The sequence below is a fragment of the Sus scrofa genome, chromosome 13, assembly GCF_054392235.1.
Source record: "Sus scrofa isolate SSC_HxYL_T2T_F1_AM1 chromosome 13, Sscrofa_HxYL_maternal_Yorkshire_Landrace_v2.0, whole genome shotgun sequence".
Taxonomy (NCBI): Eukaryota; Metazoa; Chordata; class Mammalia; order Artiodactyla; family Suidae; genus Sus; species Sus scrofa.
Genome location: NC_139395.1, coordinates 154,347,255 through 154,367,656, shown reverse-complemented (window position 1 = coordinate 154,367,656; position 20,402 = coordinate 154,347,255). Strand labels below are relative to the sequence as shown.

General features: G+C 38.8%; 1 protein-coding gene and 1 non-coding gene across 4 annotated transcripts in view; one reads left to right on the top strand and one right to left on the bottom strand.

Moving 5' to 3' along the window:
* Nucleotides 1-20,402, top strand: part of GTF2E1 (general transcription factor IIE subunit 1) — a 38,593-nt gene that overhangs the window by 946 nt on the left and 17,245 nt on the right. For all 3 annotated transcript variants that reach the window (XR_014824710.1, XM_021070303.2, XM_021070304.2), the window contains exon 2: nucleotides 4,967-5,444. Coding sequence is in view for 2 of the 3 variants with exons in the window: in XM_021070303.2 (XP_020925962.1) it covers nucleotides 4,997-5,444 (448 nt within the window). In the remaining variant the exon portion in view is untranslated. The remainder of the gene's footprint in view (nucleotides 1-4,966; nucleotides 5,445-20,402) is intronic.
* Nucleotides 13,367-13,498, bottom strand: LOC146397709 (small nucleolar RNA SNORA70). Its single transcript, XR_014825389.1, has one exon. It is a non-coding gene; the product is annotated as a small nucleolar RNA SNORA70 (small nucleolar RNA).

The window sequence follows — 20,402 nt, the reverse complement described above, 5'->3', positions numbered from 1 at the left end:
AAATGATTAGGAGAAGGGACTTCGGCCTTTGTTGTGGGGGCGTGTGTAAAGGCTTGGAAGCAGAGAGCATGTGTGGCTCCTGGAATTGAGAGAATGCCATTGTGGCTGCAGATGAGGCTGAGGAGCCTAGACCCAGTACAGAGAGTGCATTCACTTTCAACTTTGTTCTTACAACTCTGCCTGGTGTTTGTGTGATTAGAATACATATGGTTTAAAAACAAAAGCAACTTGCTTTCAGGGGTCTGGGTTAGGTAGGGTAGGGTTGTAGGTGAGACTGATAGGTGACTGATGGACTGATAAGACTAAAAAGAAGAAACCAGACATGGCCCCCAAAGGTCACACACTCAAAAGTCTCCAGAGGCCAGCCAAGCTCCTTCCCTTTTTTAAAGTATCAATTGCTCTTCAGCTGAGTGTTTCCATGTGGGAATATGATCTCACTTTTTCCCTCAGATATTTCCACTTTTGAGAAGTAGCTGAAAATTAAAATTTATGTGATATCTCATGATTTTTATTTCATTAAAAAAAAAATGGGGGGTTTCCTATGGTGGCTCAGCAGAAAATGAACTCTACTGGTATCCATGAGGATGCAGGATCCGACTTTTGTTTTTTGTTTTTTTCCTTTTTTGGGGCCACACCTGCGGCTAGTGGACGTTCCCAGGCTGGGGGTGGAATCAGAGCTGCAGCTGCTGGCCTAACCACAGCAATGCCAGATTCATGCCTCGTCTGCCCCCTGTATTGCAGCTTGTGGGTCCTTAACCCCCTGAGCGAGTCCAGGGATCAAACCTGCATGGATATCCTCATGGACATTACTCAGGTTCTTAACTCACTGAAGCACAACAGTAGCTCCAAATCTCATGATTTTTAAATGTTGACCACTAATTCAGAAAATTTTCAAAACATTTTGAAATCAAAATTAGTCAAATCATGTGGCAGAAGCTGCCAATTTGAGACCTCTGACCTAAGTATTATAAAATCCAGAGATTGAAGAGATTTAGCATCAGTGGGGAAGTAGAGGCAGTGAAGGAGAGAACACAGTGGTCAGAAAAGAGGATTTTTAGAATATAGCGATTTTGAACAAGATGGCACATACATTTCTTTGCTGAGCTCCAGATTCATTTGTTCAGCTACCTGTGGGACATCTTCACAGTAACATTCTGTAGTATTTCTTCAAACACAAGCAACTGGAACTGAATGCCTCATTTCTTCCACCTGTTCCTCTTCAGGTGTTAGCCTGTTTCTCAGTATATTTGTCTCTTCCCAGTCATACTGGCTTAAAACAAATAGCTATATGTTATTAATGGGTGTAAGGTTTCAGTTTTACAAAACGAAGAGCTGTGGAAGTGGTTGATGGTGATAGCTGGATAACATTATGAATGTGTTTAATACCACTGAGCTGTATACTTAAAAATATATAATTGGTAAATTTTATGCTGTGCATATTTTATCATAGTAAAAAAATTGGGGAAAAAAACCCCAAATATTTAAAAATTTCCTACTGTGTATCTTCCATTTGCAATATATTATGGGATCCTTTTGATTTTGTCTCTGTAAGTTTCATTCATCCTGTCCTCTTATATTTTTGCCTTTTGTAGTTTAGGTTTGATTACTATAATTCTTAATACTTCCACAGGGCTTCCATCTTCATTTATTTCAGCCCATTTCTCAAAGTGTTTTAAGAATTACTTATCTAAGTAGGGAGTTGTTACGAAGGCCAACACTTAATGGAACTCTTATGATGCCAGCCTTGAAAGCAGAACACTGCACATGATATTATCTCATTTACTCCATGTATCAACTCTATAAAGAAGACATTGTTAATCACTTTTTATATATGATGAAACAGACCAAGAATTTTCCAGGGTCAGAGGCTCAGAAATAGTAGAACTGAGATTCAAAACTCAAAACAATGGGACTCCAGAGTCCTCATGTCACTCCCTTGCTCATATCTTTAGCACTTTAGCTAAGCTGTTTTAGGCAAAGGTACCAGGCTGAATGACAAGTGAACAGGGCCTTCCCCATGCAGGATGTGCTTTGGTGGGATGAGTAAGAGCCACATACCCAGTTTATTGGTAACAGTGGTCAGGGACTTACTCTGTATATTAGGGTCACCAAAAGAGCTTAAAAAATTAGTATGATGCCTAATCTTACTCTCTTAGACCAGCTGAAACAGAATCTCTCAAAACAAGGCCCAGGGTAGGTGTCTTGAGGTGCTGGAGCCTTTCTGTCATCCCAGCAGATCATTCTGCTTTATAGCCCAGGGTTTAGAACTTTTGACCTGGAAAATGGAGTATATGGAATGGAAGGTCAGAGAAGAGAGATGTAATAGAGGGAGATAATAATGGAAAAGTAGGTTATTTTGGTGTTGGTTTGCCATCCTTTGGTCTGTTTCTGAAGCCATATATTGTGTTCTGCCAAATGTTGAGCATGTAACAAAACAAAAATCCCCAAACTAGGTTCAAATACAACATATAGACCAAATTGGAAAGGAGAACAAAATGCATCTGGTACTTTGGTGTTAAACCCAGATGCTCGCTTGGCATCCTTAAACCTTGGGATGACAGAAAGGCTCCAGGACCACAAGTTTGGATCTAAGTGCTGCTTTGTTGTCTCATATATAGTCGTGCTTGAGTATTTGCAATCTGAAATATATAATTTGTTATAACTGACTTTTATTTTTTCCTTTATTACAGGTAGTATGTTATATCCCCCCTCCAAGTATGTGTATGCATTGATTATTTAGGCATATCTTTTTAGTATAGTACTTTGGGTATAAAAATATTTCTTATAAAAATTATTAAATCTGATAAGGTGGATAACCATTGTTTTAAATAAAAGATTCAATAGACACTAGTATTAATAACAGAATATGATTCTCTATTGAAATTTTTCAATGGGATGTCTTTTATAAATTTCCTTATGGTACAGGGAAGTTTCATTTGATATAGTCTATATGGATAGCCTGGCCTTGATTAGTTTGGAGCATATTAAATTGATATGGATTAATAAGTGCTTCCCTAAGCTCATTACATTTTCATTATTCATCACAAAAACCTCATTAAGGTAATTGATATTATCCTTATTTCTCAGAGAGTGAAGTGGGGCTTGAAGTTTAAGAGATTTGTTTAGGATCACACAGCCACTAACCAAGGCTGTCTTGGAGTTCCCATCGTGGCGCAGTGGAAAATGAATCTGACTAGGAACCATGAGGTTGTGGGTTTGATCCCTGGCCTCACCCAGTCAGTTGAGGATCCAGCCGTTGCCGTGAGCTGTGGTATAGGTCGCAGACACAGCTCGGATCCCACATGGCTGTTGCTGTGGTGTAGGGCGGCAGCTGTAGCTCTGATTTGACCCTTAGCCTGGGAACCTCCATACGCCACTATGCCATGGGTGCGGCCCTAAAAAGACGAACAATGAAACAAAAAAATACCCCCACAAAGCTGTCTGATTCTTAATTCCGAAGCCCAGGCTCTTTAATTACCACATGAAAGTCTAGTCCATGCCAGTTTGGGCTTCTAAAAGCCAGCTTTCTGGGTACAATTAACTTATGCTTTTGCCCTGCAAGAGATTTAATATTTAAGGATATCTTGATATTTGTAATTATTGTTTTGAAGAACTATATGGCATTTACTTAATTCATCATTTAACTTTTTAATATTGGTAAAACTGTCTGGATCTAATTGTTAATTTCTCTCAGATTTATAACAGTAATTTTGCCAACCCCCCCAAATGGTGATTACTTATGTGTTTATTGGTTTGTTGTGATTTTACTGTGAGAGTATGAATGTGTAAAACATCCTAGAATCTATCTTGGTGGAAAAATTTTACTCAAGACATAAAGACCCTTCAAAGAGTATGCTAATTGCAAAGCTTCTCAGGGGTTGGTTGGTTGTTTTTTTCCAGCATTCCCGAAGATCTGTAGCATTAAGAATAATGTGACTTGGAGTTCCCGTCGTGGCACAGTGGTTAACGAATCCGACTAAGAACCATGAGATTGCAGGTTCGATCCCTGGCCTTGCTCAGTGGGTTAAGGATCCTGCGCTGCCCTGAGCTGTGGTGTAGGTTGCAGACGCAGCTCGGATCCCGTGTTGCTGTGGCTGTGGTGTAGGCTGGTGGCTATAGCTCCGAGTAGACCCCTAGCCTGGGAACCTCCATATGCCGTGGGAGCAGCCTAAGAAATGGCAAAAAGACAAAAAAAAAAAAAAAAAAGAATAATATGACTTTATAGAGTTCCCCTGTGGTGCAGTGGGTTAAGAATCCATATTGTTACTGCAGCAACTCAGGCCACTGCTGTGGCTCAGATTCCATCCCTGGCCCAGGAACTTCCACATGCCATGGCATGCCCACCCCCAAAAGACTTTGTTTAGCTTTCTGAAATAAAGTGGTTTTAATATAATTATCATTGCTATAAGTAATAAGTTACTTTTTGGGGTTAAACATATTGTACATCATGAAAATAACCATTTAAGAAAGTTTTGCCTTTTCTAGGGCCGTTCCAGCAGGATATGGAGGTTCCCAGGCTAGGGGGCTAATCGGAGCTGTAGCCGCCCGGCCTACGCCAGAGCCACAGCAACACAGGATCTGAGCCAAGTCTTCAACCTACACCACAGCTCACGGCAACGCTGGGTCCTTAATCCACTGAGCAAGGCCAGGGATTGAACCCGAAATGTCGAGGTTTCTAGTCGGATTCGTTAACCACTGTGCCACGATGGGAACTCCTAAGAAAGCTTTTTAGGTGTAATCTTTTGTGTACTCTAGAAGAAAATTTTGTTCTCTGTTAAATGCTTAGACATTAGTCTTTTCAAACAATGTTTTGAGTACCTTTGTGTCACTCCAACCGTAGTGGTTACCAGTTTTCTAAAGCGTGGGTTGATTATTCTAGATTTAAAAGGATTACTTTGTCCTTATGCCTAACTAATTTTCTTTCTCTTTCTCTCTCTTTTTTTTTTTTCTTTTTTTCGGAATTCAGTACATTTAAAGTTGAAGTTTGCTGCTAAAGATGGCAGATCCAGATGTCCTCACTGAGGTTCCTGCAGCACTGAAGCGGTTGGCCAAGTATGTGATCCGGGGGTTTTATGGCATCGAGCATGCTTTGGCCTTGGACATCTTGATCCGAAACCCCTGTGTGAAAGAGGAGGACATGCTGGAGCTGCTCAAGTTCGATCGGAAGCAACTTAGATCAGTCTTGAATAATTTAAAGGGAGACAAATTCATCAAATGCAGAATGAGGGTAGAGACTGCTGCAGATGGGAAAACCACTCGTCATAACTACTACTTTATCAATTATCGTACTCTTGTTAATGTGGTAAAATATAAATTGGACCACATGAGGAGGAGAATTGAAACCGATGAGAGAGATTCCACCAACCGGGCTTCCTTCAAATGTCCTGTCTGTAGTAGTACTTTTACAGACTTAGAAGCTAATCAGCTCTTTGATCCCATGACAGGTGAGATTTTTCCAGTTTATGAATCTTTTAGTAACTTTTTAAGAGTAAAGTATGTATCTTTTTTCTTAAATGGATTTATCTAATTCTTAAGCCAATCATGTATATCATTATACTTTTGAGTAAATATATCAGTGTTAGCATGCAGTGATTCTTAGTCTTAATGTCCTATTTGATTGTCATACTACTTTTAGAAGCTGTTGTAAAGCCTTTATCCTCTACAAGGGAGTGAATTCATCCATGGACTGTCTTTCATCTATGGTGCTCCCACTTTGCTACCACCCCATCCCTTGTTTACAGCTGCAGCCTAATCTAAAGGGTTGACTTAAACATTTTGAGGCTCTTCTGACTTTACTTTTGACCTCCTCATTCAACAGATATTTGAGCACTTACTTGTGCCAATCACTGCCAAACAGTTATAACAAATACTTGTTCTTGGTATTTAAGTGCTTAATGAAAGTGCAAAGTACTATCATGAGAACATAACTAGGGCACCTAATCTGGATTTGGGGAAGGCCTCTGAAAGAAATTAGAAATAGCAGGGACCTGAAAAATAAATAAAAGTTAGCCAGATGAAATAAGAAGGGCACCCTTTCCAAGTTAACAATAGACATTTAGTTTCTTAGCCATTCATTGATAGAAGAGAGTTGTCAGCAAGAGTTATAAATTGCTGTGTTTAATTAACTTTAGTTTTAAGGATTTTCTTAACAACAAAGAATTTACAAAATGTGTATTTTCTAAAAATACGATGTCTAACATTAACATGAGAAACTTTAAAGTGCTAGGTTGTATAGTTATTTGTAAACTGGAAAAGAGACTATAGTGTTACTAATTACTCAGTGGGTCAATTTTATATTAAAAATTTATAAAAATATATAGAAAGAATCACTGCTAAGTTCAATTGTCCCTTGTTATGGCTGAATTCAGGAGTATAGACTCCTTTATAGTTCACAGACCTGACTTTTAAAAACTGTCTGAAAAATATAGTTTGAACTTTTACAGATGAAATGTTTTATTGTAAAAAAATTATAAATTTACGTACATGTTTAATTTTCTAATTTTGTATATATTATATATTGTACATTTTAAAGAATTTTTAAACAATTTTTAATGGGAAATAATCCCAGTATCAGTTGAGATTATTAACAAAATGAGCAATGATAGCCGATGACTTTTTTTTCCTTACTTACTGTGAAGCGAGTCATTTTAGATGAAATATCCTTAAAGAATTCATATTTATGTTAAATGTTTAATTTGTCTAAACCTAACTATTTTCCTTAAAAGGACTTAACTAGGAGAGCTCTTGGTTATCAGAAAATCTTAACCATCCTGAGTATAAGCATTGCTTGAGTGTGCTATGGAGGAAGGTCATAGACTATATCTGGAGCTCTTTCAAAATAAACTTAGAGAAGTCTCATGATTTTTGCTATTCACTCTAATAATAGATTTCTTGAAAGAGCTCTGGGTTTTGGTTTTGTGATTTTCTGCAGCTGCTGGTGTTTGAGTGATCATTTTCATCATTCTTTACTGCAATGAAAGTAAAGTAGATATCCTTTACTATCCTCAGGATAATCTAAAGTAATACGCTTTTACTACATTCCTCATCATTTGATTCTTAATTTCATGAACCTTTCTAAAAGGAAGTTATCCTACTACTATACATCAGTATTTAAGAGATTGATTCATGATGCTCTTCAAATTTTATCTAGGGTTTGTGTCTGAATGAAATGAGTTGTAATCAACGGGTGGCTTGTGGAAGAGATGGTCTAATGCCAAATATAGTCAAGATGATTTGAGTGAGAGAGTTGAGACTGGGTAGGTAGCATGAAAACATTGCATGGAAGAGAGTTGTTTTGTGGCCAGTCTGAACAAAAACTGTATTTTTGACATGAGAGTTATGGTCAACATGCAAGTGGAAAGAAGGGGCTCAAAAGAGCAAGAATAAGTTACTTTACATTGGTATCACTTAGGGGAAGGTGCCCTGATAAGCCAACACTAATAGCCAACTTCATTGGCAGTTATGTCCTTGCATTGAAACCTGAGATACCTACCATGAATGAAAATTCGTAATCATTGGGGACCCTAATTCTGAGAATGTACTTGCCTTTTGATTATAATTTGGTTTTTCATTGGACTTTCTTTTACGGAGAGAATATGCTGATTGGATGATATTAGACTCTCCCTCCAACCTGCTTGTCAGTCTGGTTTTATTTTATTTTTTTCCACTATTAATTCCTTGACACCCTCCCTTGTTCTTCTATACATTCCCTTTAGAAATCTTGGTTTTTCTCCCTCTGTTCCCTTCCTGTTTTTCTCAGTATTCACATCTCTCCTTCATTTTGAAGAAGACAGGAAGTAAACACTTGGTATGTGTATCAGAGGAGGAGGAGGGAAGTTTTTCTGCCGTAATATTCATGCTCTTAAATTGATACCGTTTTCATTCTAAGCCAGTGATACAGTTTCATTTTAGGCCAGAGCTATACAAAGGTATTCTATTTCTTGATCGCTGTTGGAGATTGATATTTCTGATCAGCTATGGAGGTATCACATGGGCTTCTATCTCTGTTCCCATTTCATTAGTTCCTAGGTTTATGAACTGTGGTTTATATTAGCAACTAGAGGGTTTTCAGGAATTCGATTTGAAGCCTTCCAGGCTTTACTTCTTTCCTAATAAAAAGTTCGTAACTCAAGTGTATGGACAACTCTTTGCCCTTGGACAGAGTAGTGACTCTTAGATGAATATCCAGAAATTTTGGCCTCGGGAAATTGAATCCAGAAAGAATTGTTTTACCAGTGTTAATTCACACATAAGCCAGCAATTTTCTTCAGTTTATAGTTTATCCTCCCCCATCTCTCTTTCCTAAATATTATAAATTCTCTCCATACATTCCATTTATATAATCTTAGGTGTTCTGGGGTTAAATGCTCCTAGTGTTTGGTGTTTGATACGTGTAGCTCATTAATTTTATTAAAATGGAATAGCCTAGCTTTTGCCCAGTAGTCCTGGGTTTTAGAAATTAATCAGGCAAAATCAGCTGTTTTATTTCATGAAATATGAGGGTCTAATGTAATCAAAACAAAAGTAGCATTGCATGAAATCCCTCAGATTAGCAAAATAGCATCTTGTGGTTCATAAATGTATGTTTTAGATTTAGTAAGCCTCTGACCATGTGAATAGACTTAGCATTTCTACTTTAATGATCTCAACTGTGCTGAGTTAGTTAATGATACTTCTAAGTTAAATTCAGCAACATGCTTCCCCAAAAAGGAGGGGGAGGATTATATGTATATAAACATTTTTTATTTTTATATTATTTTTTTGCTTTTTAGGGCCACACCCATGGCACATTGAGGTTCCCAGGCTAGAGATCTAATTGAAGCTAAGCTGTCAGAGCCACAGCAATGCCAGATCTGAGCCGCATCTGTGACCTACACCACAGCTCACGGCAACACCAGATCCTTAAACCACTGATTGAGGCCAGGGATTGAACCCGCAAACTTGTGGTTCCTAGTTGGATTAGTCTCTGCTGTGCCATGACGAGAAGTCCTATATATATATTTTTAGATGTTAAAGTTAGATGATGAAAATAGCTTTATAATTTCTATTTTTAATTTAAACATTTTTCAGCCCATGATGCCAGAGAAAATTTTGAAGAGGAAAAAAATTATAGCAAAACTACCAACCTTTTGTGTATTACCTATTAGAGTCATAGTCAAGAATAATTTGTGGGAGTTTCCGTCGTGGCGCAGTGGTTAACGAATCCGACTGGGAACGATGAGGTTGCGGGTTCGGTCCCTGCTCTTGCTCAGTGGGTTAACGATCTGGCGTTGCCGTGAGCTGTGGTGTAGGTTGCAGACATGGCTCGGATCCCGCGTTGCTGTGGCTCTGGCTGTAGGCCGGTGGCTACAGCTCCGATTCAACCCCTAGCCTGGGAACCTCCATATGCCGCAGGAGCGGCCCAAGAAATAGCAACAACAACAAAAGACAAAAAAAAAAAAAAAAGAATAATTTGTGGTCTCTTGGTTTCTTTAATGTACCAACTCTCCTGTTTCTATCTAGTATTCGAAATATGTTGAAATAGGTGTGATTCCCCCCCACCCCTTTTCCTTTCCATCTCTTTGGAGCACTTTGATTGTCTCTATCTTTTTTTTTGCTGGTATAGATATATCACTTTGAATATTTTTGTGTATATAGCATTTTATTCTTGTTTTTTTAAATTTAAGAAGGATTCTCAGCAGTGGGGATATTAGGTGAGAACATATAGTTTCATAGCTTCATAAAGGTGTATAAGACACTAGTTTTATTGTGTGTTGGGTAAAATTGTTAGGTGTTTGAATTAGAAATTTAGAAATAGTTTGGGAGCCCCTATTACTGAATTCACCTGTAGACCAGGGAATCCTGTTTGAAGTAAATTTTTTTAAAAAAGGAATCTCATAAATGTGTGTTCAATCTTTTTATAAAATTTATTTTTATTAAAGTTTTATTGGAGTATAGTAGTTGACTTACAATGTTGTTTTAGTTTCAGGTGTGCAGCAAAGTGAATCAGTTATACATATATCCATTCTTTTTCAGATTCTTTTCCTATATAGGTTATTAGAGAATATTGAGTATCTTTCCCTGTGCAATACTGTAGGTCCTTGTTACTTATCCAATGCAATCTGTAAATAGGAGTTTAGAGATTATCTAGTTCAGCTCACCTAATGTGTGTGTGGGTACACATCCGCATGCCTGTGTTGTGCTCTACGGTTTGGAGGATCTTAGAAAATAATAAAGAAATGTAGGGCTATATAGATTTCTAGGATGTTTTAGATTGAGTGCTTGGGAAGATATGATAGCTTTCGTGGAGATTCAGGTTTTGTGTGGCTCCATGGAAAAAAACTTAGAGTCAATAGATTTTGACATTAAAAGAAGCCTTTAATAACTATTTCTAAAATAAAATGTGTCTAATAAATAACTTTAAAAATAGCCAACAGTGGAAAAAGACCTCTTCTACAGGCTAGTTCAGAGTCACTCAGAACATTCAAGTAAACTTGTGTACTTGAAATACTCATTTCTAAGTTTGTGGTTAAATCAGGAGTCCCTGCTTCCCTTGTGACTGCAGGTAATGCCCTTTAGTTTAAAGAGATCAGTTGCCTGATCCCCATATCATTGAAATTCCTCTTCAGTTCCCTCAACCTAATGTTTAAAACTGTCAAGGGTCCTATATTTGTGAGCTTCTTAAAGACTTGTTACTTTCAAAGAGCAGGCTGCTTTTTCCTATCTTCATCTAGTTCCACTTGGAACAGGAGATAGCTTATTAGCAGTGTTTTCAATTCTTGAAATGCTAAAAACACAAACAAACATAAAAGAAATCTTTCTAGGATTACTTTGCTAGAGTAATTAGAAAACTACACTGGAATGCTCAGAGCTGTGAGTTTGGGGACAAGAAAGGGCAGGAGGGAAGGTGATTATTAGAATAAGTTGGGGGGAAAAAAAAAACAAAACCTAGCTATGGAAAGGTAGCATGGAATAAGTGTCTTCCCTCTTCTACCCTTCACTTTCTGCCAAAACCTTTAGGGCTGTTTTTGTTTTGTTTTCCTTTTTTAACTTGCTGCTTTTGATTTTGAGGATTTGAAAGCTTAAAAAAAATCTTCTGTTTTATCATTTGTATTTTTTGATGCTGATTACGTAGACGTGAACTTATTTGCGAAGAATTGCTTTTTAAATTTGATGCTGGCATACGATATGCTATTGAGTATTATCTTTCAAATAGTCACATCGAAATCACATACCTTTTGCCTGTTCATTGAATGTTGTAATGAATTTGGTACAGGCCTATTCTAAGTAATTTATTACAAGCTTTAGAATTCACCCAAGTACCATACTTCAATTTATTATTTTCCCTCCCGGGCATTGTACATTTTTTGTTGTTTGTTTATGATGAGTTCCAGAATCAAGGAATGATGCATGATTACACTAAATCTAGATATGTCCGTTTAAGAAAGGACAAAAGCCAATTTCGTTGATAAATTTGAGTTTTGAGGGTGGAATTGTATTGTGTACATCATTAACACTCTTGAGATCTTCTGAATTTAAAAGTGCATTAAACCTACTTCTTTTTCTTTTTACATGCAAATGAATATTTTACAGTGTTGTGTGTTCTATAGTGAATTTTTAAATTCCTCTTTTTTTTTTTTGGTCTTTTTTTTTAGGGCCGCACTCGTGGCATATGAAAGTTCCCAGGCTAGGGGTCCAATCAGAGCTGTAGCTGCTGGCCTCTGGCACAGCCACAGCAATGCAGGATCGAAGCCACACCACGTCTGTGACCTACACCACAGATCATGGCAACACTAGATCCTTAACCCATTGAGCAAGGCCAGGGATCGAACCCATGTCTTCATGGATGCTAGTTGAGTTCGATAACCACTGAGCCACAACGGGAACTCCAAATTCCTTTTTATTATAAGTAAAATTATATAAAATATTATAACTATGGTCCTGTCTTATTATTTTATAATAGCGATTCTTTTTTTTCATACACTTCCCCTTGCTCAATTAAACTGAAGAAATTTACTTTATGAAATAAATTTGGAAATGATTATAAAAGGTGACTTTTTGAAACTTCAGTATTTAACTTAATATTTTAATATGTATATCCCCCGAACACTTTAAACTATAAAAATTTTAACAAAGGACTTGATAATGCTTTCAAAGAATATCCCAAGAATGACTATAACTTTTGCATATTTAGAGGAGGTTGGGGGAGTTCCTGTTGTGGCTCAGCAGGTTAAGAATCTGACTAGTATCCATGAGGATGCGAGTTCAATCCCTGGCCTCACTCAGTTGGTTAAAGGAGCTGGCATTGCCGTGAGCTGTGGTGTAGTTCACATATGCAGCTCAGTATGGCGTGGCTGTGGCTGTGGCTGTGGCGTAGGCCAGCAGCTGCAGCTCTGATTCGACCCTTAGCCTGGGAATTTCCATATGCCACAGGTGCGGCTGTAAAAGAGCAAAAAGAGAGAAAGTTGGATGCTTTTGGAGAATTCAAAATGCTATTTTTCTTTCTTCTAAAAATACATAATGCATGAATGTTAACTTATTAAAGACACAAATAACAGAATAATATGTAGAATAAAATGGCTAACCTTAGTTTTTCTTCTCTACAATCTCTCAGTCTAGTCCCTACTCTTTCCACCTTTCTCTGTGTTGACAGTTGGTAAGTTTTATGATTATCCTTCCAGTCTTTTAACTTTTTATGCCCAGCCTCACCTCACTCTCCTCCATAAGCTCTTTTGAAATCTGAGAGAGCAAGGTGATTCTTATTTCTTTTTTTGACAGAAAGTATTTATTGGTGGATGTGAGTAAGGGGGGGACAGCACCAATGCTGTCATGAGTGCAGGGCCTGCCATTTGTCCAGGGGGCCATAGTTAGGGATATATTTAACCTTGCAGTCATCCAGGATGAGCTGCATTTCTGTCACCACGTTTTCTTTTGGTCACTCCGTGGTATATATGGAGTTCCTGGGCCAGGGGTCAGATCTGAACCACATTTGAGACCTATGCCATAGCTGCAGCATTGCCAGATACTTTAACCCACTGTGCCTGGCTGGGGATTGAACCTGCGTCCGGGCACTGCAGAGATGCCGGCCATCCTGCTGTGCCACAGCAGGAACTCCCATCTGCCACCATTTTTTCAAAATCATCTGAGTTAAACTTAGTAAATCCCCAGTTCTTGGAGATGGATTTTCTGGTGGCCGGGGAACTTGAACTTGGCCCTGTGTAGGGCCTCAGTCACATGCTTTTTCTGAAGCTTGATGTGGATGGGCATTATGACTTGGCAAGTGTGGACCCTGGCCTCTTTGCCCCGGGGGGTTTCCAAAGGCACTGCGAATACTTGTCTGGAGACTAGACTGGGGACAGCGTGCTAGACATGAATGTCCACTGGAAAGGGCTGTTTCCAAGGTCCCTTAGGGCAACCCTTAGGCAACAGGATGTATATACTACTGATGAGGCTACTGTTTGCAGCCATTGCACCCTGGGCCTCCATGGAAAAAGTGATTCTTAATTAAATTTTGTTGTAGCAGTTATGATTATTAATGCCTGGCCAATTTATGTTAGTATTGCAAGAGCACTCACTATATTGGGTGCTTTGGCATAATCAGTGGAAATGTCATCTTTAGAGGGTTTTTTTGGTTTGTTTGTTTTTTTTTTTTTTTTTGGTCTTTTGTCTTTTTGTTGTTGTTGTTGTTGCTATTTCTTGGGCCGCTCCCGCGGCATATGGAGGTTCCCAGGCTAGGGGTTGAATCGGAGCTGTAGCCACCGGCCCACGCCAGAGCCACAGCAACTCGGGATCCGAGCCGCGTCTGCAGCCCACACCACAGCTCACGGCAACGCCGGATCGTTAACCCACTGAGCAAGGGGCAGGGACCGAACCCGCAACCTCATGGTTCCTAGTCGGATTCGTTAACCACTGCGCCACGACGGGAACTCCCTTTTTTTGTTTTTTTTAACCAGTGGCTACAAGACAGCAAATTGAGTGTGTTAGGATTCCAGAGACCTGGCTAGCTTCCAGTCTTGGGCTGTGTTAGTAAGTATTCCTTGGGCAAATCCTATAATCATTGTCGAAAAGGTCTTAGGATATGTAAAATGTTAAGTTCAGTCTCTTCTATACTATGTATGGTATCTCTCAACTCTAATTGCAAAGCACCCTTTGATTTGGAGAATAGTTGACATTTTAAAAGTATGGAGAAGCTTGGGGTTTTTTAATTACTGCTTTTAGAGGATAATGTTGGTTACTTTTGGTTAATTTGAAAGCCTTGGTTAAAAACTGAAACTTCTGATTATAGTAGTGTTCATATAGAAAATGTGCTCTGTTCAATTAGGCTCTCTTCAGAAACATATTGTGGCCTAATGGAGAATAATATTTAGATTTTTTCAGTCTTATTTTCCAAAGCTCCCCTGTTTATTCCCTTTTCTCATAAATACAGAATCCATAAAATATTCAGTGGGAGAGGAACCAATGTCCAAAGATGACTCCTAAAGGATATATGGTGGTTGGATTCATACGTGGTAAAATTAAACCTATGTTAGTGATGTGTCTTGAAATTTTTATAGATTCCTCTTTATTTCACTAGAATCCTAGCAGCTCAAGTCCTTTACTTGATTTTAACCTGGAACTATGAATTGTCTTCCATCTTTTGCTTTTCCTGGAAGTTTTGAATGAGGAGGAGTAGAGAACTTTTTTTTTTTTTTTTTTTTTTTTTGCTATTTCTTGGACCGCTTCCGCGGCATATGGAGGTTCCCAGGCTAGGAGTCGAATCGGAGCTGTAGCCGCCGGCCTACGCCAGAGCCACAGCAACGCAGGATCCGAGCCGCGTCTGCAACCTACACTACAGCTCACGGCAACGCCGGATTGTTAACCCACTGAACAAGGGCAGGGATCGAACCCGCAACCTCATGGTTCCTAGTCGGATTCGTTAACCACTGCGCCACGATGGGAACTCCGAAAACTTTTATTCAAAGTTTTTTTTGTAGGATTGTCCAGAAAAGTTTTTTAAGCCACTATCTCTTGCTTAGCTTTTGCACTACAACTCTTTTAGCTGGTCTCCTTTCGCTCATGCTTCATGTGTAGACTCTTTTGTCACAGCAGCCAATGACCCTTCTTAAAAAGCACATCAGGTTGTGTCACTCTTCTCTTCAAAACCCTCCAAAGGCTTCTCCCCTCAGAAAAGTCATAGTCCTTAACAGAACTTAGAAGGCTTTATAGATAAAATAGATATTCTCCTTTCCCCTTTGCCTGCATGCCTCCTAACCCCCCCAACCCCCCATTTCGGAGACTATTTCTACCACTATCTTCCATGTTCACTCCACCAGCAACTGCACTATTCATCTTACTTGTGCCTTTCTTTTATATACCAGGCATTCCTTTACTTTTTGTCTTTTTTTTTTTTTTTTTAAGGCCGCACCAGAGACATATGGAAGTTCCCAGGCTAGGGGTTGAATCAGAGCTGTAGCTACCCGCCTACACCACAGCCACAGCAATGCCAGATACGAGCTGCATCTGCAACATACACCACAACTCACGGCAACGCCGGATCCCTAACCCGTGAGCAAGGCCAGGGATTGAATTTACATCCTCATGGATACTAGTCAGGTTTGTTATTACTGAGCCACCATGGGAACTCCACTTCTTGTCTTTTTATATTGTTTCCTCCTGCCCAAATATCTATGTGACCTGCTCCCTTGTGTCTTTTAAGTCTCTACTTATATATTGCTGTATCAGAGAGGCCTTCCCTGAGAGTCCTGTGTAATAAGCAGTACCCCTTTCTAAAACCACCCTCTTTTTTCTTTATCCTCTTTTCCTGCTTTGCTTTTCTTTATTGTGCTTAATGCCTGATGTTATTTTTTTGTCTTGACTACTCCCCAATAGAATGTGAGCTCCAAAAACGCAGCTCAGAAGATGAGTGGCTAGATTTAGGAAGGCAGAATGTTGCAAATCCTTGGGATATTAGTCCCACTGTGTTGAGGTAAGGGCTGTGCAGCAGCGAACACTTGATCCTGCCTGTTTCTTTGGCCAGTCTTGAAGACTTGGGCTGCAACATGACTTCTGCTTCAGCACTGCAGCACCTGTAGCATAACAAAGCAATTGGGCTTATTTTATTTTTATTAAGTTTTATTGACATATAGTTGATTTACAATGTTGTGATAATTTCTACTGTACAACAGAGTTATTCAGTTTTACATGTACCCATCCATTCTCTTTTCAGATTCTTTTCCCACATAGATTATCACAGAATATTGGGTAGATGGGCTTATTTTATTTTGATAGATATGTTTAATTATTTGATAGGAAGATGGCTGAATAATATTCCAGTTGCAATTCATATGTTTGACAGACTTTGACAGTGAATTCTAGACATTAGTCAATGACCTATTCATTGGATATTTTGGAGTGAAGAAAGAAAACACAATCCAAATAAAATAAATTTGGGGATTTGTCTCATAATGTCTTTTTCCCTTTTCCTCAATTGTGATAAATTTCCAAAGCATTTTCTTCTTGTCAAACTAAGGAGGATAAACATTTTTTTCACTTTGGTTTTATTTGTAGTTATTCATTATTCCTTTGACTGAATTCTCACGTAATTAAAATGAGTACTGTGTATGTTAATGAGTAAACATTTAAGTGGAAGACCGTGGCCAGCATAAAAGATATCACCTAAATTTTCTTTTTCTGTGTTTAGCAAAGGAACGTGTTAAGTTTGAATCTGTTGAATGTTAACTGTATTTTCCTTTTGTTTCCAGTCCCTCCTCTCTCCCCCAATGCCTCTGATTCATTTTTTTTATTTGTTTGTTTTTACATTTCTTACTTTTGGAGAAGGTTAAAATTGTATGGAACTCTTTCCCCTTACCCTCCCTCCTCTTTCCCTCTCGTCCCAAGAAGTAAGTCTCCATATCTTTTCTCATTTTGGAGTGATAATGTCATAGAATTGGAACATTCACATACTAGTGAATAGACAACCCTAAAATATAGTTTTGAATATCTATTTTAAAAAGATTTTTCTTCTGTTATCTTCATATGGATATATTTTGATCCTTTTTACGAACTTGATACATTAAGATGCAGCTGAGTAAATGCCAGGTATGTGATACACATTTAATGATTGTTAAATAAATTTTTTTGTTACAGATCCTCTCTCCTGTTCCATATTTTTAAAAATTAGAGCCTATGTATATACATGGGGAAAGTTTGCTAAATTGTAGCTGTGGGGATGAAAAGAGGTTGGGAAAGGGATGTGTAATTCAGGATGGTTCAGTGAATTTAGTTTTTTGAGTCAGAAAGCTTTGTATTTGTTTTTTTGTCTTTTTTTTTTTTTTTTTTTTTTTTTGCTATTTCTTTGGGCCGCTCCCACGGCATATGGAGATTCCCAGGCTAGGGGTCGAATCAGAGCTGTAGCTGCTGGCCTACGCCAGAGCCACAGCAACGCGGGATCCGAGCCGCGTCTGCAACCTACACCACAGCTCACGGCAATGCCGGATCTGGATCGTTAACCCACTGAGCAAGGCCAGGGACCGAACCCGCAACCTCATGTTTCCTAGTCGGATTCGTTAACCACTGCGCCACGACGGGAACTCCAGAAAGCTTTGTATTTGAATCCAGACTTAGTGATTTTGTTTTTAAGCTGTGACTTGGGAAACTTAACTTCTCTGAGTCTTATTCCCTCATATGTTAGATTTGAGTAATATTATTATACAGATTTTGCTATGTTGAACACATGGCAATATTTGTAAAGTAGCTTTCTTAGTTTTGTGTGTGTATGTGTGTGGTTTATGTGTATATATGATCAAACATATATGTTATCACTGAATTCTTTTTCTCCTTATCTCATCATTTGCCAGGCTTTGGCTGGAGAATCTTTGTAACCTTCATTTTCTCTCTACTGCCACATTCTTTTATCTAGCTGGTGTGGTCTCCATTTTGTGGCTTCTTGGTCTTATGTATGGCAAGGGGAAGATGGTAAAGAGCTTTGAGTTTTGATTCCAGTTTCTTCTCTTGTTGAGTGATATATTCTGTGCACACTACTTAGTACAGAGTGGTACAGTTTTAAGAAAAGTTGAGGTATTTATCATTTTGATTACTTAACAGCAGCTCTCTACCAGGGATATGCATAGAATCCATGGAACTTGGAAAATTTACATTCCTGGCCCCCACTGCAGACTTGTTGAATCAGCATCTTTGGGGCAGTGATTTTTCTACACTCACTCACTTAAGAACTGGCTTATTGGAAGATCATCTCAAGCCACAAAGGTAGATCAGTGTTTATAAAAATCAGTTTTGATGACCTTATGTTTTTGCCCCAAATCCTTCAATCACTTTTCTGTTACTGAAGAATAAAGCCAAAATGAAGCTCGACATTCAACTTATGGGCACCCTGGTTTTCCTGTTAATTCTGTTTTTTACTATTCTTTTTGATAATTAAATTCCTATTAGCTTGAGATTGCAGTTTACCATTATTTTCAGCCACCTACTTCTCTTAAGATGATCTAGAATGTCCTGTTCTCTTCTCCCATTTCTTGGTCTCTTTAACAACTGCTTTTCTTCTAAATTATACCTCAAAAGGCACAGCTTTCTCAATAAACCTTCCCTAGTGCCCTCAACTAGAAGTCATATTTCTTCTTTGAACTCCAGAACACTTACGTGCTTTGTTTTTGCACTAATTCTAGATTATGTTTATCTGTAGATACCTTTCATCTCTATTAAACTCTAAGCTTCTTTTTTTTTTTTTTTTTTTTTTTTTAATTACTTTCATTTCGGAGTTCCCATAGGGGCACAGTGGTTAACCAATCTGACTAGGAACCATGAGGCTGCGGGTCCGATCCCTGGCCTTGCTGAGTGGGTTAAGGATCCGGTGTTGGTGTGAACTATGGTGTAGGTCACAGATGCAGCTTGGATCTGGCATTGCTGTGGCTGTGGTGTAAGCTGGCAGCTACAGCTCCGATTCCACCCCTAGCCTGGGAACCTCCATATGCCACAGGAAGTGGCCCTAGAAAAGGAAAAAAGACCAAAAAAAAAAAAAATTACTTTTATTTTTATTTTTTTTAGGGCCACAGGTACCACACATGAAAGTTCCCAGTCTAGGGGTCGAATTAGAACTGCAGCTGTCAGCCTATGTCACAGCTACAGCAATGCCAGATTCAAGCTGCATCTGCGACCTACACCGCAGCTCGAGGCAACACCGGATCCTTAACCCACTGAGCAGGGCCAGGGATCCAGCCCTCATCTTCATGGATAGTAGTCGGGTTCGTTACCACTAAGCCACAGTGGGAACTCCTGAACTCTAAGCTTCTTGATGCCAGATTCTGTGTCTATATGTGTTGCACTACTGCCCTCTCAGTAGAACAGTACTTTGTGCATACTATGTGCTGAGTCCCTCCCCTCTTTCTGATTTTGGGAAAGTTGACTGGTATTTTTATAATGTTTAGTGCAGTTTATAAAAATACACCTGGTATGTTGAGCTAGTCTTAAGTCCTTTTACATAAAATGTAGAATTTCTTATTTTTCTTGGACTTCAGACCTGGCTTTTTGATAGGCTTCTTCTGGTTTACAGCTTATGTTTTTGTGATCAGCATAGGACTCAGAGATGTCAGGGTAGCTTTTCCTCTTACAATGTTTGCCAGGCATGGTTGTTGTTGAGAGACAGTTCTCCATGGGTTTCTCACATGTTATGTATGTCCTGCAAGCAGAAACAATGAACCTTTTCTCTGGACTGTGTTTTTCAAGAATGTTTATGTAGTGAGCAGCTTTGAAAGATAAAGATACTCTTTTTCTCCAGAGCAAAAGGTAGATTTGCTTACTGTTTAGTATAATAAAAAAGTATCTCCCTCCGGAGCGTGTTTGCTTAGAGTCCAGCATAGTAAAGATAGTGTCTTTACCCTCCAGAGCAAAGGACAAGTGTGTTTATGCCCATTGTGAAAGATGAGAATTCCTCAAGCTCGGGGTTTATTTCCTATAACATAACCCCCCCCCCCGCCACGTACAGATGTTGCCTAACAATTTTTGTGGGGTTCAGGGAACTGGCACAAAACCCTGACACTGGCTACTGCTATTGCCATGACTAATAAAGTTCTTTTCTCTGACCTAGGAGTCTTGTGTCTTTCTTCAGCATCTATGAAATGGTGGTGCATGATTTGGTAGCTTACTTGTGGGTTAAAATTTCAGACCCTTCCTGGTTTTCGACAGTAATAGGAGAGCAACTCTTCAGAACTGCAAAATGGGCCCTCTACAAGGAACTCTGGTTAACTCTTAATCTGTATTAAGCCTGGGTCTCTGGAAAGGTACCTAGTGAGGCTAGAATTCAGGTTCCATATGACTCTACCATGTTCTCTTTTTTCCCCCTATTTTTTTTTAAATGAAACTAAATTTATTTAAGTTCCAGGACTGTCCTTCTGAGATTATCCTTCTATGAAATGATGTTACTAGTACTCTCT